This window comes from Zeus faber, assembly GCF_960531495.2.
Source record: "Zeus faber genome assembly, chromosome: 21".
NCBI lineage: Eukaryota > Metazoa > Chordata > Actinopteri > Zeiformes > Zeidae > Zeus > Zeus faber.
This window is the reverse complement of record NC_137208.1, coordinates 14,917,287-14,930,923: the sequence shown is the minus strand read 5'-3', so window position 1 is coordinate 14,930,923 and position 13,637 is coordinate 14,917,287. Positions and strand designations below refer to the sequence as shown.

The following is a 13,637-nucleotide window of genomic DNA, read 5'->3' as shown; positions in this document are numbered from 1 at the left end:
GCAAAGCATTTTGGTCTCAGTTTAAACAGCGCTTTAATCTGCGGGAGAGCGCATTCCTTTAATGCTGCAGGCCATATCAAACGTTTACGAGGGCTTCGTTAAAAGTCACAAATATATTGTTTGTCAGAGTTTTTTTCTGAGACAGAATGGGCTCACCCCAAAGTCTTAAGCAGCAGGAGGAGCGCTGCCTTTCTTCATTTTAACACCAATATTTATTATTTTTTTATTTTTTTTACAATTCAAAACATTTTTCCTGACAATGGGTCCTCCCAGTTGTCGATCCGCTCTTCAAAGTAGAAACTCGGCTTCTCTGTCAATTCCTGCAAAAAGGACTGTCAATCACTGGCTTGACAAAATTTGATTTGCTTGTTTTTATTCAGCAGATTCTTAATACAATGACAAGGTCCATTATAAGGAAACAAATTCAAACACTGTTTCTGCTATGGCATACAGAGACAGAACAAGGAGAGGGAGAGAGAGAGAGAGAGAGACTGCAAAAAGACACGTTCATAACCGTTAGAATGTAAACATTACAGAAAGAGCGAAAGAGATGATGATGATGATGATGAATGATAAATGCCATAATATCAAAGGCGTCAAATTTCTGGTCGTAAAAAGAGAGTGATATAGAGAGTTAAGGACAAAGCTCTCCCCAAATGAGCCTCAGGAAGGATCCTCATCACACAGATATACACCGAGACAAAAATAAACTCAGCAGTAGGTTTTATTTTTTTCCTTCCGTGTTGCTCCACCCGCGTCTCTATAATGAACCCTGTCCACACACTTTAACACGGTCTCACGCGTTTATAATCGTGACTCCCATTCCCTCACAATTTGCGCGTCGTTCGGCTGCTGCGAGGTCTGCGACAAAAAAAACCTCATGATTTATCCGCCGCCCCCCCCCCCCAAAAAAAAAAACCAGAACCTCCAGCCCCTTCCCCGTCCGGAGGAAAGAAAGCAGGGATTGGCGTGGCGTATCGGAAAGCGGAGAGAGCGACTGGCCGAGGAGGGAGGGAGCGTGACCAGCGAACGGTCAAGCAGGAAGTCGGCTAAAGAGGTGACATGGCAATCGACACGGATTGGCAATAGTGCAGGATGTTTGGTAGGAACTGACAGTGGCCCCTGAATGGAAAATGGGAAACTTTTTTTTTGTTTTTTCTTTTAGGTTTTTTTTTTTTTTTTGGGGGGGGGGGGATATTAATAGAGAAGAAAAGTACAAGACCGGAGGGATGAAATGTGGAATGAAAAAGGAGGAGAGCGTCAATGCTTGTTAAGATGGGTGAAGTCGTTTCAGTGATGCCGTTTGCTTTGTCTTCCGTTAGAATGCTCCTCTCGTCTTCCGTGTTGGTCTTTGGAATGGCGTTGGATGGTTGGGCTTTTTTCTTTCTTTTCTTTTTTTTTTTTTTTTCCACCCCGTTTGTTTTAGCGCCTGTAGCCAAACTCGTCGGCGTCATCGGCGCGGAAGTCTCCGTAGCGCCAAATGTTGAGCTGGTGGAACACACAAAAGAGAAAATTGAATGGCAGGACACGAGGACTCAAATAATCACCTTGAAGCACCTCCTCCCAGTCTATCACATCACACTCCATGCAATTTCAAGAAGCTTTCGGCCAAAAGGTCTCGGCTCCATTTTTCCTCAACTGTAATAATTAAGTTAATGTGGAGGTGGGTGGGGACGGGTGCGCTTGGCGGAAAGACGGTGCACAAGAGAGAGCGAGAGAGAGAGAGAGAGAGAGAGAGAGAGAGAGAGAGCGAGACCGAGCACGAGAGCGATGTGTCTGCCTCTTCATCATCACGCGTGTTCAGCTGTTAAAGACATGATTCACAGATAATTAGCAAGTGTGCTAATTAGTGCGAGCTGCGAGAACAAACGCCGCCCTCCCTCCGTGGCCTCCTCCCCGCTCTTCCCGGGTTCCAGGCCGCTGGAACTCCTCATATTCTGATTAGACAACGTTTAGCCGTTGGCCGGCGGTCAAGGCGAGCCGCTCGGGCCGCGGGGCGCTCCGACGATGGTCGGGAGGGCACAACCTGCTCAAATTTAATCAGGTAATGCGGCACAAGAGTCGCGTTGAGGGGCAAAGCGCAGTCCCGCGTGTCACAGGCTTTATCCTTTACTGCTCGTGTCCAGGATTCCTTCTCTCCCTTCTACCCCCAATCCCCGCCCCTCACCCCTCCCTTCCATATTTCACAGTATGGGCTCGCACAGACTGTGGGCAGGCATCCATATAGGACACCGGCGACTGCCAACGAAATGTGTCACATCTTCGGAGAGGAGGCGGAGGGAGGGAGGAACAGGGAGACAAGCGGGGTGGGAGGGTGGGGAGGGGTGCCCACATCTGTGGTGCGGACTGTTGTGGAGTAGAGTCAGCGCTGGGACGTGCTGGTGCTACTGCAGCGACTTGAGTCTGTCGCATTGGGAGCCTCCAGATGTAGAGGGGCAGAAAGAGGCAGAGACTCACCCTGGCCGTCTTGGCAGACTCCTGGGCGTTCAGGTACTCCGTCACCTGAAGAAATGAAACGAGAGTTGCTGAGTCACAACACACACACACACGTGGTTATGGCAAAACCCTGCCGTCCTGCTGTGTTGCGGAGACACATTTTAATTTACCAGATTGTTTTTTTTTTTACCTTTTGACCATGGTCAAATCCCGTGGATTTTGGCCTGTTGGGCCCAGTAAAACCCATTCTGATTTTGCTTTGCTGGCATTGAAATGTCCCCCCCCCCCCCCAGAAGGGTACGTAACAACTAATTATGTGATAATAATAATAATAAACAATTAACCTTAAATACAATAAGTACTGAGTTTTGAGGCGTGTTGTGGTGGAGATTACAGATTGCTAATATTCTAACTTTCAATCGCTTGTTGAAACCCCCAAAGCTACAAAAGGCAGCATCTGACATAGTGACTGTCGAATTACTGAGTTTCTCAGTATTGTTCCGTCAACATTGAATTTTGTTATACATACATATATATAAAAACAAATACATCAACAGGGAACAGTATTGCCGGGGGCGGTTTGAACAAAGCGCGCACACACACACACACACACACACACACACACACACACACACACACACACACACACACACACACACACACACACACACACACACACACACACACACACACACACACACACACACACACACACACGACAATGACACATAATGGTTGTTTCAGTGAGGCCATCATTACATCCACGCCATCACTTCCTGATATTGCTTGTGCCGTCAGCGGCTGATCAGACTGAAGCCGTCTCACCACACTCTGCCGGCTAGCCGCAGGCCAGCCGCTGGTTTTTATCGCCGCAATATCTAATCAAGTGCATTGACGTGTGCGCGAGCGAGGGAAGTTTTTAAGGTTCAGGCGAGAGGGCCTCGCAAGAGGAGGGACGGCCTCCGACGAGTTGATGCAGCGATGTGTTTCCGTGTGCTGACAAAAGGGCCGACTACTCTCTGGACACACTCGAGGCTACTGTGAGAGGAAGGCCTAGATTGGAAATTGGGGAATTCAAGAAAAGAGAAACGGAGGGAGGGAGGGAGAGGGAGAGAGAGAGAGAGAGAGAGAGAGAGAGAGAGAGAGAGGCCAACTTGCAACGTTGAACATATTGACCGCTTCTGCTACAGCGGCCATTTAGCCCCATTGACTGAACCAGCGATGAGTCATAGAGCACGGCACAATAAAAGAGAGAGAGAGAGAGAGAGAGAGAGAGAGAGAGAGAGAGAGAGAGAGAGAGAGAGAGAGAGAGAGAGAGAGAGGAAGGGGACAGAGGAGATTAAATGTCTTTATAGTTAGATTGGTGCTATGTGTGCTTTACAAACGTCCGTACACTGACGCGAGTGAAGCCGCTCCCGGCCACAGACACACTGTTAGTGTGTTGAGGCAAGACAGTGTTTTGCGTATCCATCAACTGGCTGACTGTGCTGTGGGCGTATGCTGCATAAAGTTGGTGCTGTTGGATTTTCCGACGTGAGGGGCCAACGAGGCAAACGGACCGCTTGAGTCTGCGCACCGAAGGATATTAAAAGGACAGGTTGAAGGAAAGAGAGGGAGCGCGAGGGAACGGAGGGGAGCAGTGTGTTCCGACACAGGATGAGCTGTGTGTTCTGGCTTATTACTGGAACAGATAAGCTCACGCGTCTCACACCCGCAGAAAGAAGCGAAGCCAGATGTTACGACGGCGTGGAGTGGAGGGAGCGCCGGGGTTTAATTGCTTAGCTAGCATGTGTATGGAGGCTGATTTGATGGCTACACTGCACACACTGCCACAAAACAACAACAGCTTTAGCTGCGATCTGCAGCTGCCCTGTGTGTAGGTGTGTGTGTGTGTGTGTGTCCATGCGGTCGTGCGAGTGCGTGTGCGGACAAGGAAATTGCAGCGGCTGTATAAGTCATCCATCAAAGGCAACAAAAGGAGAGATTTTTTTGGACGGGTGTGGACATGGTGTCCTAGTCCCAGCAGACAGATGTCACCATATGGCCGAGCCAGACGAAGCGACAGAGACACGAAAGGCCAGTGATGCCATTTGGGCAGTGTGTGTGTGTGTGTGTGTGTGTGTGTGTGTGTGTGTGTGTGTGTGTGTGTGTGTGTGTGTGTGTGTGGTGGCCATCCTCCTCGGCTGCTCTGCTTTCTGACCAGACCTGGAGAAAAAAAAAAAAGTTTCATTTCCAATTAAGACCCAAAATGTTCACCTAAGGTATACTCGAAAAGACGAAGGAACAAACCAGGAAAGAACCGCTGTCACACCGCTGTCAGCATGCTCGATAAGAGCTCTTTACTTGTTTATATCTCATTCCATGCCACTAGGGCGGCGCAGAGTGATTCCATGGCACCAATATCCAGAGCGAGTTGCTTGGCGGCGGTGAAAGAAGCACAAGCGCGAGAGCCAAACCGCTGCTCGCCGTTTGCCTCGACTGTGCCGCTCCGGGAAGAGGAGGTCGAACTCCGTTCACGACGGCGACGCGACGGCATTGGGACCAATCGCCGACAATGGGAGCTCTCAGAGCGAGGGAAGGACAAAAGAAAAAGTTCACCTCGGGGGGCTTGCACCGAAGACACAAAGAACCAACATTTTGTTCTGAGCGCGTCTTCAGCTCAAAAGGTTCCGCCTCTTTTTACAAACACCGCCGCCTGGAGGGGTAAAAAAATGACCTTAAGCGATAAAGGGAAAAATGAAGTACAAAAAACCTTGACACACGGTGCGCCCTTTTGCCAAAATGTGCGCACAGCGGAGGGCTTTAGAGCCGGCGCGCATTCAACTACAATCCCGACGGGACGAAAAGAAACAAACAAAAAAACCCGAAAAACGGGAGAGGCGCTCCGACGCGGATGCTTCCTCGAGTGCACTCCAGCACAATATTCGCAGATTGCGCGCTGAAGGCTTCGGCGTCTTTGTACGGGGGGGGGGCCGCGCCTCGCCCCGGCTCCCCTGCGCTCTGCCCGCCTGAGCGCCGTGAGTCACAAGACCCCCAAACGCCGACCGAGCGGGCCGGGACGGCGAGCGGCTCCGTCTTGGTCAGCGGGTTCCCGTCGGCGCTGCTGGAGCCGCATCGCAGCCACGTCCTGGCACATTTCGGCTGAGATGCGGAGGGCGGGGGGGTGTTGCAGGGGACGAGAGGAAAGGAAACAAGTATCGCCGAGCAAAAAGAACAAAGGTGTGTGAATCAGCGGAGGAGGAGAGGGGTGAGGGGAGCAGAAGGGAGCCGGCGGCGGCGTGTCCGTCCGGGCGAGCCTGCGGAGAGCCCGTATGCCGGGCGGATGACACGGTGCCCGACTGGCGGCCGCTGGTCACAAACGCTAGCAGCGCTGGGGGGGGGGGGGGCGCACTCGGGGAATAAGCGCCTTCATTTAGGGAGAGACTGCATGAGTGTGTCCTCTAATCATCTATCGATGAATGGCTTTGTGTCAAATGACCGATAGCCAAACCCTCGTTAACCAATCATTAACTGTTATCCGAGAACATTCAAATATTAGGGAACCACGAACAATAACATTTCACTGAAATAAAATTGTGATCAAATCAAAAACAAAACGAATATGGCAGGTAAGTCTAAATTAATAATAACATTTTGTCGGGACGTCCCGTCGACATATTTTACACAATGAATATTTACCACCGGCTTTGGGTCGGAACTTAAATTTCCCCCAAAAAAACGCCAAACTATGGGTGTATGTGTCCCGACGACATCATCTTTCTGTGTCTACTCCAGACGCTGCGGCTCTGTGTCCGCGCCGTGTGTGTTTACAAGCACAACCTGTCCACGAGGGAGGGGGCGGGGCTTCGTTCTATATCGACAAACGTGATTGGTCAGAGGTGAGGCTTCCCGCTGCAACGTACCAAGCACAGAAATGAACAATGAATATGACGCTGCGGAATTTTTTATTGAAAAGATCCGCCCAGCACCCACTCTAACTGTGCTTGGAGGGAATTGTTTTTCTTCCGGACGTTATGATAGGAGAGATTTAAATAATATTTAAATGGGGAAAAACCTGACATATATCCGACATATCACAGATTTTCCCGGTCAAAAACTGGCAGTTACCGGAAAACGGGAATGCTGACGCGCACGCGCACGCACACACACACACACACACACACACACACACACACACACACACACACACACACACACACACACACACAGTAATTGTATTATTTGTGGTGATGAGGGTAATGAGCTCAACCCCGCGGTGACGTCACGTGACCGCAGTATTACCCTTACTTATAATTCCTCATTGAAATGTCGTCCCTGTGCATTTCATAAGCTTCTATCTGTTTAATCCTGTCATTGTGATGCACACTGACTGACTGGCCAACGGGAGATCCGTAGCGCGCATGTCAACGCTCACACACAACTTACGATCCGTTCTCCGGGGATCCGACATTAAAGGTTCACCGTCTCTCCAAAGAAAACAAATACAGCGCGTTTTTGTTGACGATGCATTTATTGTAATTGAATGAACGCTGTATGCAACCGCGCATAATGGGAACACGTTCTCCGTCACTGCCCCCGTCATCAACGACAATAATGTATCACGATATTTGGGCGGGACTGCATCGCGATATAAAATTTGGGATGTCCCCCCAAGCCTACAGCACGGTTAGCATGTAGCCCGTCGTTATTTCAGAACTGGAACCACAGGTATTGGTATTGACAAAAAACAAATGATAACGTCCCTTTAATGTGTCTCTGTTTTCAATCAGACCTTTCAAGAAACAGTTTAATAAAAGCACGAGCTTTGCTTTGCCCTGAATGTCAACAAACACAGCAAGGACTTGAGAAGTTGCGCAAATAACATAAGGGAACGCACTTAAACTCTGCTGCTGTTTTCCGCGCCAGAGCACTCGGCTCGCCTCTCGTCTTGTGCAATAAAAACCAAAATCGTCATTAAACACGGAAGAAAATATATATTTGCTAATACTGCTTGGCACACCTGTTTTGGGTAGAAGTGATACGGTGGAAGGGGATTGTGTGTACGTGTAATCCCCGCATCAAGGCAACTCCGACAGGTGGTGTTAGCCTTGTGTTCTGGTGGGAGTTTTTCTATTTGATTGGCTGCGAGTCCGTGTGTGTGTGTGTGTGTCTTTGTGTGTGTGTGTGTCTGCCCGGCAGGCCGTCATGCTGTGCCCAGGTGGTGTTCTGGTTCGCATGGTGTTAGAAGTGATGGATAGGAGACACAGCGACGACGGCAGCTCTTTTGACAGGGCGGCCGCGTCTGGTGCGTAGGTGAGCCCCTCTCCGTTTCGCAACGGGGTAAACGAAAAAAAATAAAAAATAATAACGATAATCCAAACAAAGTAATACATGCATAAAAGAGAAAAGACAGGAATCTGGGGAGCGAGTATGCAAAGCGCGCGCGGGTCGTCACGTATTCGGCACAGAGCATCTTCCGCCGACGCGGCATGTCGGGGCGTGTGAGCGGCATTAGGCCTGACGGGAAACAATGGGGCTCAACGCCGCGCCGCCCTCATTAACAGCAATGAGCATCAGGCGCTCCGCCTGTCCCACATGAGCAGGCAAACTCCGAACCTCCCGAAAAACCCTCCTCCCGATTGTTGCGGTTTCGCTGTATATTTCCTAACACGGCAACTACTCAACATCTACCTACCACCACACCCCCCATATTGTTGTAGGAGTGTGGTGCCAGAATATCACAGTTTTTTTTTTTGTGTCTAACTCTGGCTTTGGTAAAGTGGGTGTACTTGAGAAGGACCGTGGCGTTCTGAGTGAGGCCGCGGAGCTCTGCAGTACACGTTGGATGGATTGTGTGTGGGGTGAAAAAAAAACAAACAAAAAAAAAAACAACAAATTGCCATTGAAAGTGTTGAAGGCAAAGGCTTATTTTATAAGCAACACTGCTCACTGGAGTGAATGTGTGGGTCTGAGACAGAGACGTAGAAGTGAATGCCAGTATGTTCTGAATGCACGTGGGAGGACGAGATTGACATTGAATGTGCCATATTCTATGGGTTTAAAAACATAAAAAGTATGCATTTGTGTGTCTGTGTGTGTGTGTGTGTGTGTGTGTGTGTGTGAGAAAGAGCGAGACAGTCTTTAAAGGGTTTTACGAGTGTATGTGTATGTGTCAGTCTTTTCGGAGGCATGCTAGCATTGTGCCCTGTTGCATGCTGGTCCCCCCCAGCATGGCTGTCGGACGGATCAAGCATGTTGGCGGGAACGTCGGGTGACAAGCCCACCGGCTCGGGTACACCGAGTTAAGGAGGAATAGGAAAGAGACGTGGGGGAAGTGCACGCCCGTGTACGAAAACACGCGCGTACACACACACACACACACTCGACCGTGGGATATCAAAGAGCACATTCTCTAGTGTGATCCCAGGGGCGTCGTCAAGAAAACAAGTCTTGCGTAAACAAAACTTAATGCGGTACGAACATGCGGAGGACTTCACCCGTCTGCCTCGCCGTCATACATGCAGTTAAGCGCACACACACACACACACACACACAAAGGCACACACACACAGACAAACAGACAGACAGACAGACAGATGTCCCCCCTTCCCCCGCCATAAAGCGCAAACTGCTAAAAGTTTAAATGACCTAGTGCTCTGACTCCCTGCACTGTTTTTCGTCTGTCCTCCACTGAACCCCAGGGGGTGGAGCGAGGAGAAATGATGTGTGCATGTTTATGTGGGGAGGATGGAATGGGGTTTGAGTAGTGGTGCGTGTCAGCTAGGACATGTCAAAGGGACCTGGAGAGCAGTGACAGCAGGGAGGCAACTGGCTGTTAGCGAGACTGTGTGTGTGTGTGTGTGTGTGTGTGTGTGTGTGTGTGTGTGTGCGCGCATGTGCGCGTGTCAGCAGTCAATAACGGAGGAGCAGAAAATGTCTATTAAAATCCTCCATCTCCAACTCTTTACTCTTAAATTAGGTATTGAGCCATCGGTGGGGAACGGTCACGCTTTCACACACTGTGAAGCGCAGAGGGAGGGAGGGTGTGTGCACATGTGTGTGGAGGGCGTGTGGGTGTGTCTGTGTGTGTGGGGGGGTCTTGACGGGTCATGACAGGCGAGGAAAAAGCAGCAGCGAGAGTTGGGCGGAGTGGGTGGGAAGCTGTCGTGTGGCCCCTGGTTTCTGCCCAAAGCTATTCATTCATTTTTGCCAGAATGATTTGAAACGTTAAAGGATCGGTTTTCATTTTTCAACCCAGACCTTATTAAAATGTTGCTTCCCACCGTTTATAACTGTCCACAGCACAACCCCACTGAACACTTTACTACCGAGAAACTTACCACTGGGCTTCGATACGGGGCAAACGTTTAAGGCTTAAGTTAAAGGTAGTTAAAATTGAAGCAATTATTGTCCACATACATTTTAATCAGGTTTTATTGATTTTTTTTTTGAATATTAATTAGGTTTTATTGATTTTTTTGCACTTAGGCAAATCAGCTATTTTGGCTACATCCTCGCCAATGTAAGGACGGGAAACAAGAAGTTGTGCAGCTTCCTACTGGCAACCCGCTGGAGCCAACGTCACCCTCTGGATGCGACGCTGCAAATTCTTCATTTTCCTGTTTTCCCAAAAAGAAAATTCAACGTCTTATTATTTAAGCGGCTTAAACGTCTGCCCCGCTGGGACTGCATTTCGGCGCATCTCCTCGTGGTCAATGCCGTTCCACTGCTCTAGTGCGGGGACCAAACCGCCGCCCGCTTTCCTCGCGCTGAATCTCTGCATCAACACCTGGAACGGCGGCTCCCTCCACGCCGCGTGCCGTTACAACCGGCACTCTACACAGCGCGGGGACCGCCCACGCCGCATTCCTGCAGCCACCTCATGCGGTACGTACCCAATAGCGCAATTATGATGTGATAAATGGAAGTACACCTTCCCTGGAATACTCAGTGTGGCAACGTCTTTCCCTGGCTCCCGGGGAGAGGTTTCTCAGGGAGAAGCCATAACAAGTATGTGAGCAGGCGCTTTTGCACAGGGGCACTCTATCTGGCAGCTAAACCAACACCGCCCAATTAGACCAGCTCATAAACATTCACGTTACATACATTTAGGGCCCGAATCACCGACGGAGAAAACTGCACCTCCGTTGAGAGCGCTAACGATGCATCAAAGGAACATGTGGATCTGCCTCTAATTTCAGGACCACCCTCGCTGGAGAGAGATCTTTAAAATAATGAAAGCGCAGACACTTTCTGGGGGATTGGAAATACGACGACAGAGTTAAGTTTGCCTCTGTAAGTCAAGAATGTAACAGGATAAAACTGGTGGGAACACACCAGAACACACTTATTCGTTTAAAAAAGGAAAAGAGAAGGATGTATTAATTCATTTCCATATTCGTAATGAAGGAGAAATTTTTGAAACCATTTTAAGCACCACGGCTGGTTATTGATAATTAAGCAGATGAGAGCCAGAGAGACTGACACTTGCCTGGTTGCAATTTACTTGTAATTGGCAAACAGGAAATTATTAGCTTGTAACACTAATGAACTTTGTGGGATGGGTCTCTCTCTCTCTCTCTCTCTAAGGAGGTAAACTGTACAAAGGAGGAAGTCTGGGCTACAAGGGGAGCTGCCCTCATAGTGAACAGCAGTCTCAAACCCGGTGAAGAAACCAACAGATCCCTGCCTACCTAGTTATCTCTGAAGATGTTAATACTCATACCATTCATTACTGACCTGTGACTTTCCTGTGGTTTGTCTCTATTTTAGTTGTTTTTTTTGGTTCCTTCGTAATCAAGTTTCTGCTGTTGTGACATGACTCTCTCGCTCTCTCTCTCTCTCTCGCTCTCTCTCTCTGATATGCTGAGTATTTGCTGAAAGAAAGCACATATCATTGTGCGGAACAACTTATCACAGGCCATAACAGCGAACCCCGAGAACCTCCGAGAGATTGTTCTCGATCGCGACGAGCAAAATGCCTCGTGACGCGCAGAACGGCCAAACTGTTGTTTTGCACAAAAGAGCCGTTTGTGCAAAAAAGGGCAAAACAAAAACACAAGACGGAAACGAGAGAGAGGGCGGCGAGCACAGGCTCACCAGCACGGGAGGCGCAATGAGAGTGCGCAAACCGCTGATTACAAGAGTTGACAGTAATAGAGGGAGAATGGGGCGAGATAAGAGCAGCAGAACGAAGCGAATGAGGCGCCGAGGACAGACGCCACGGGAAGGAGAGCAGCGGTGGAGGCCAACCGAGAAAAATAAGAAAACGACGCAAGCTATTGAGAGAAGCACTCCCCCACTTTCCTGGGAAGGGTTTGGTCCCATTCAGACGCAAGAGCATCACCGAGGTCAGGCGCTGATTTCGGGCGATGGGACGTGGCACAAACTTTCCGTTTCCTATTCATCCCCCCCAAAAAAGTGTCTTTAAAATAATTAAAAATGATTTTGTGTGAATGAAATCACTATTGTGTGGAAGTCTTCATTCCACGACCTCTTGGCCCTTTCTCCTCCTCTGTAAGCGGATCGACCACCCCGTCCGGCTGAATGGATGATGTCACAGGAGGGCACGCGGAAGGAAAAAAAAACCAACAAAAAAAACCCCCAAAAACAGCACCACAGCATGAGCGGAGCATCCAAACGTCGCACCAGTCTTTCCCCCCGACTAAGCTGAGGGACGCAGTGAAATATGGTCTGCTTTAAAGTGAAACAGCATTTCGCAAACCACGGCGATCGCAAAGCTTCATTTCTACCTCTAAGGTTATTCCTAAAAGGCGTTCAAAAAGAGATGTTAGCCGGGTGCGATGATGTGATCTTCGTGCCTTTCGTCGTGCACGAAACCTCCCCGCCGACGCGACCGCAGCGATAAGAAGAGTAATGATATGGCTCCGTGGGAATTAACGTTCAAAGCCGTACTGGCAACAAACGCCAACATGCAGCGTGGTCACAGATGATATGCCAGATGTGTTTCAGAACAAATATTTGCACTGTGAGATTAAATCCCTGGGCGTGCGTGCGCGGAGAAATGCATGTGCTTGAACTGTACATTAATGGTTTTTTTTCCCCGTTTTACATAAGCAAATAAACAAATGGATATGGGTCCTGGCCTATTTACTGTACATTTTGGGGTCACGCCATCTGTTCGGGGTGAAATTTATAATACTTCTTCATACTTCTATTCTTTACTATATCTGTCCTGGCAGCAACCTATATAGTGTACAAAGACATCCTTTTAACTGATAAATAAAATGAATGGATTAAAACCCCCATTCTAAAGCTTGATCTTATCCCCCAGTGCACTTATGGTCGACGACTGATATCACTGGAATGTGCCGGTGCACGTTAAAGCCCGTCTGCTATGCAATACTTAGCAGTAGGCTACCGATACCAGCTGTGGTATTCCAATCCCCTGGGATGGTGTACGACCGAATACTGAATGGAGTCACTTCTGGGAGCCGGTGTTATGAGGAAATGAAGAGGCAATGAAAGGGAAGAGGTTGAAAATAACATTACTAGATAAAAGCCCCAGAGCACTGTTCTTTCCCAGTGTAAAAGACTTGGAAAGTCGCTCCAAAAGGCGTGCGTGAACTTGGTCCGCTCAACTCTCTTTTTCCTGTGGCCTGAATGCTGCCTCTGATGAATGACTTTCTGCAGTTGATCGATAAGAAAAATCGCAAGGTCGCTCAATCAAGACTCTCCTGAGGGACATTTTGGATTTGGACCTGATGGAAAACCCTTCTAACTGACGAACTTCAAGGTGCACCCTTGGCTGGCACCGGATTCAGCGGTTCCCGTATATAAACCAGTATATAGCCATTTGATCCAACCCAAGTATCTCCAAATTTGCGTAGAACGTAAGCCTATTAGTCTTGCGGCTGGGAGGCTTTAATCAAAGCCCTGCTCCTATAGGGCCCATTAACCCAGGGCTGCTTTAAGATCCGGGGCTGCTGGTTGGAGTTCAGAGGCCACAAGCGTCTCTAGAGTGACATCACAGTGATGCACAGTGCACATTATTGACTAACTGGCTGAAAAGCCTTTTACTAGGACTGTTTTGTGTGTGTGTGTGTGTGTGTGTGTGTGTGGTGTGTTTTATTTTTCCCCACAGTGAACAAACAAATACCTAACTGTGTTTGTGTCCATTTGTGGTGGCAAGCAAGGGGAGTTTGAGCTAACGATAACTATAATATTTAAGCGCGGTTATTGATGTATAGACAATTACAGTC

At 48.9% G+C, this 13,637-nt stretch overlaps 1 protein-coding gene across 1 annotated transcript in view; it reads right to left on the bottom strand.

Annotated features, from left to right (window-relative positions):
- Nucleotides 1-356: 356 nt before the first annotated feature.
- The window catches only part of snd1 (staphylococcal nuclease and tudor domain containing 1), a 209,764-nt gene continuing 196,483 nt past the window's right edge, over nt 357-13,637 (bottom strand). The window contains exons 23-24 of the mRNA XM_080021993.1: nt 2,458-2,502; nt 357-1,488 (exon numbers count right to left, since the gene is read on the bottom strand). Of these exons, the coding sequence (XP_079878119.1) occupies nt 1,423-1,488; nt 2,458-2,502 (111 nt within the window). The 3' untranslated portion in view covers nt 357-1,422. The remainder of the gene's footprint in view (nt 1,489-2,457; nt 2,503-13,637) is intronic.